The 4,149-nt window shown below is 30.5% G+C and overlaps 1 protein-coding gene and 1 pseudogene across 1 annotated transcript in view; one reads left to right on the top strand and one right to left on the bottom strand.

Moving 5' to 3' along the window:
* The window catches only part of UBXN2A (UBX domain protein 2A), a 29,431-nt gene that overhangs the window by 15,011 nt on the left and 10,271 nt on the right, over window positions 1–4,149 (top strand). The window contains exon 5 of the mRNA XM_011356579.2: window positions 3,670–3,807. Coding sequence (XP_011354881.2) covers window positions 3,670–3,807 — 138 coding nt within the window. The remainder of the gene's footprint in view (window positions 1–3,669; window positions 3,808–4,149) is intronic.
* Window positions 1,860–1,978, bottom strand: LOC111737568 (annotated as a pseudogene).

Below are 4,149 nucleotides of genomic sequence, written 5' to 3'. Positions count from 1 at the left end.
ACATAATTTTTATTTATACACTAAGTTGTTGGCAAATTATTTCTTAATTTTGCCACTGAAAAATTATCTGTAACTATATTTTTTTTAATAACAGCTTTATTGAGATATAATTAGCCTACCATAAAATTCATCCCTTTAAAGTATACAATTCCATTTTTTTAGTATATTCACAGTGTACAATCATCAATGCTATTAATTCCTGAATATTTTTACCACCCCAAAAAGAAACCCCATGCTAATTGTCATTCATTATTTTCCCCTCCACAGTTCTACACAAACACTAATCTACTTTCTGTCTGTATGGATTTGCCTATTTATTGCCAAGTAGTGTTGCATTGTGTGGTTATATCACATTTAGTTTATCCATTTATTAGTAAATAGACACTCGAGTCATTTCCATGTTTTAGCTATTATGAATAATGCTGCCATGAACATTCATGTACAAGTTTTTGTGTAGACATGTGTTTTCAATTCTCTCAGGTCTAAGAGTAAAATTGTTGTTAAATTTAGTTTAACTTTATGAAGAACTGTCAAACTGTATTCCAAAGTAACTACACCATTTTATATTCCCGCCAACAGTGTATGAGAGTTCCAATTTTTTCATATTCTCGCCAAAACTTGTTAGTATCATTTTTTTTTTTTTAATTATAGCTATCCTAGTGGGTATGAAGTGGTATCTCATTGTGGTTTTGATTTGCTTTTCCTTAATGACCAGTGATGTTGAGCATCTTTCTTGTACTTATTGGTCACGTGTATGTCTTCTTTCAAGAAATATCTGTTTAAAACCATTCTCTGTTTTTTCTTTTTCCTTTGCCTGCTTTTAAAATTGGGTTATTTGCTTTTTTGTTGAGTTGGGCGAGTTTTTTATATATTCTCGATTCAAGTCCCGTATCAGATATATGATTTTAAAATATTTTCTCTCATTCTTTGTGTCATCTTTTCATTTTCTTGATGATGTCCTTTGAAGCACAAAAGTTTTAAATTTTGATGGAGTCTGATTTATCTGTTTTTTTTCTTTCATTACTTTTGCTTCTGGTATCATATCTAAGAAACCATAACTTAATCTAAGGTCTTGAAGATTTACTCTTATGTTTTCTTATAATTGTGTTTAAATTTTGACCAAAATCTCTGATTACTCTTTCAGGATAGATTGCTGGAAAGAAAATTATTGAATAAAAGGCATGAACATTCTTTTAGCTATTGATGTTCATATTCATGCTTCTGCTTTCCAAAAAAGAGGTGCAATATTAAATTTCTATCCCGTGGCACTATCTCTTCAGTGCACATTTTTAGGCATGACATCAATTTATGGTGCAAAGCACTTTTTTTGGTCAGTCTGTATTTTAGAAGGGTTAATAGTAGCCAATTTTCAGTGTATATGCACACATATGTATGTCTGTATATATATGTATACTCAGATTTCAAATGGCTTTATAATATAATATAAGTAATTTTGAATCCTTTTCAAACTTATACAGAAGTTGCAAATGTAGTACAAAGAACTTTTTTCCTAAAACCATTTTGTAAATAAGTCGCTAAAGTGATGCCTCTATAAGCAAGAACATTTTCCTATATAACCACATGCAATCATCTATTGATATATTACTACCATTTGATCCTCAGACTCTATTTAAGTTTCACTCTTTGTCTTAATATTATTCTTTATAGCAAAGCATCCAATTCAGAATCACACAGTACATTTACATGTCATATCCCTTTAGTCTCCTTCACAATGGAGCAGTTCCTCAGTTTTCTTTGATTTCTTTTTTTTTTTTTAAGGCGAAGCAACCTTTGATTGACCTCACAGATTGCAAGGACCTTGTCAGCTTACAATCCCTTATTTTTTTTTTATTCTTTTACGCCTACAGCACCTGGTCTTCCTAGGTGGTCTCCCATCTAAGAACTAACCAGGCCCGACCCTGCTTAGTTTCCGAGATCAGACAGAATTGGGCTTGTTCAAAGTAGGATTGCAGTAGACTTTGATTTCTTTTTATGACCTTAACATTGAAGGTCATGGACCTGAATTATATAGAATGCCCCTCAATTCAGATTTATCTGATTTTGTCTTCATGATAAGATTAAAGTCAAACACATTGGTAGGAATTTCACAAATGCTATCCTTACTTTAATAGTAATTTATTTTTTGCATTTTTTTATACTTTTACCTGTGTAACATGGATCCCTAAACACTGTAATTTCATTTTATCTGTTTTTTTGAACATTATGTAAATGGAATGTGGTTATTTTTTGTGTCTACTCAGCTTACTTCTTTGGGATAGTCATTGATGTCGCATATAGCTGTAGTTGGCACGAATCCCAGAAGCAATATAAGATGGATAAATTTTATTATGTAAATATTAAAAACTATATATATACCAAGAGACACTATATACAGTCAAAAGACAAATGCCAAACTGGGAATACTTGTTACATATATGTCATTTAAATGGATATATACACAAATCTTACAAAGCAGTAAGAAAAGATGGAAAGGATATGTTAATACCATTTGATCTACATTATAACAAAGTAATAGTGGGCATTTGGTAAAAATGAATGACATATCTGTATACTAACATGAAAATATTTTTTGTGGTATATTGCTTTAAAAAAAGCAGTTTTCAGAATACAGAGTAGTATGTGTAAATTAATACCATCTGGGACAAAAAAAATAAAGGATTAAATGAAATTTTACTATATGTATAGAGAAAATCTAGGAGATGCAACATCAGAGTGGTATTATAAGAACCATCCCTTTCTAAGTTGATATGTGTTTATATTTATATGCCTTATTTTTTTAAAACAAGCATGTATCTTAAATTTAAAAATTTGATGTACAACATACAAAAAAGTATACAAATCACAAGTATATACTAACAAATTTGCATTATTTCTATTATCAGAAAAAAATCAACTATTTTTCTGAAAGTTTTTAAAATTAGTAATTTATTAAAAATTTCCCCATGTAAGTTCATTGCTTATATATCAGGTATATTCTGTAACATTGTAAATTTTCAAGTGCTGATTAGAAAAGACCCTACCTCTACTAGATCATAAGATTCAGTTGACATCTGCCAAGTTCTGTGCACCAGGTCCTGTTCTTGAGATTAGACTATGTTTGTGAGTAAAACAAAAGAGAGGCATTTGCGTTGTACTAGACAAAGCCCCAGATTGAGTCCAAGTCCTATGTCACTTTATCCTCTCTATTAGGAGGATAAAATGTGAAAATCTTTTTAAAAATTCTAACATGTTTCACATTTTACTTATCATGTTCAGAGTAAATCTATATTTTCATTTAAAAATTGAAATGAGAGCTTGATTTTTCTAGTACATTTTTTAATCCTATTCAGATACCTATAAAAATGATCAAATTGTTTAAATTTAGCCGTGTATCGTCATCAAATATCCAATGACTCTAGTAGTATTATCGGTACTGCCAAATAACTCAAGCTGTTAATTAATGTGTCATTTTAAAAATGACTATATTGTTCTTGGTTTTTTATATTCATACCATTTATATTATTTTAAATGCATTCACTTTTTTATTGTAAAAATGTTACACTCCTTATTTCTAGATATTTTTCAATTCTTTTTGCATAGAGAGTATGTTTTTCAAAGAAAGAAAAAATATTTCAGGAGCATTATCACTTTGTTTCTTTACTTTCGAAGGGAATTACCTTTAGAATTAGAGGGAACTTTTGATAAAGAGGAGGTGGATGTTAAAGTTGAAGATAAGAAAAATGAAGTCTGTATGTCAACGAAGCCTGTGTTCCAGCCCTTCTCAGGACAAGGTCATAGACTGGGAAGGTGAGTAGGCTCATGCTCTGTGCTTTCCATAAGCAGAGGCTTGACTAATATTCCACCATCATTATATTACCATGTAGACGACATACATAGAGCTTATCATTTGTCACACTGGAAACGAGGTTTTTCATATTAACTTTTATGAGGACTCCTAAGTCATATTTATCTTAGTGTAAATTAACATATGCTTGCACTACACTAAAAAATCATGGGGGCTTTTTTTTATCATATCAGATCAAAAGGGCCTGGCTTATTGAGTACATTAAGCAAAATTGGATGGACGAATCATTTTTTCTTCCTTATATCCACCACTTGAGCTTTGTCAATAATTGTACAATGTACATA

Source organism: Pteropus vampyrus, unplaced genomic scaffold (genome assembly GCF_000151845.1).
Source record: "Pteropus vampyrus isolate Shadow unplaced genomic scaffold, Pvam_2.0 Scaffold28, whole genome shotgun sequence".
Classification (NCBI taxonomy): domain Eukaryota; kingdom Metazoa; phylum Chordata; class Mammalia; order Chiroptera; family Pteropodidae; genus Pteropus; species Pteropus vampyrus.
Note: the sequence above shows the minus strand (reverse complement) of the source record. Positions and strands in the feature narration are given on the sequence as shown.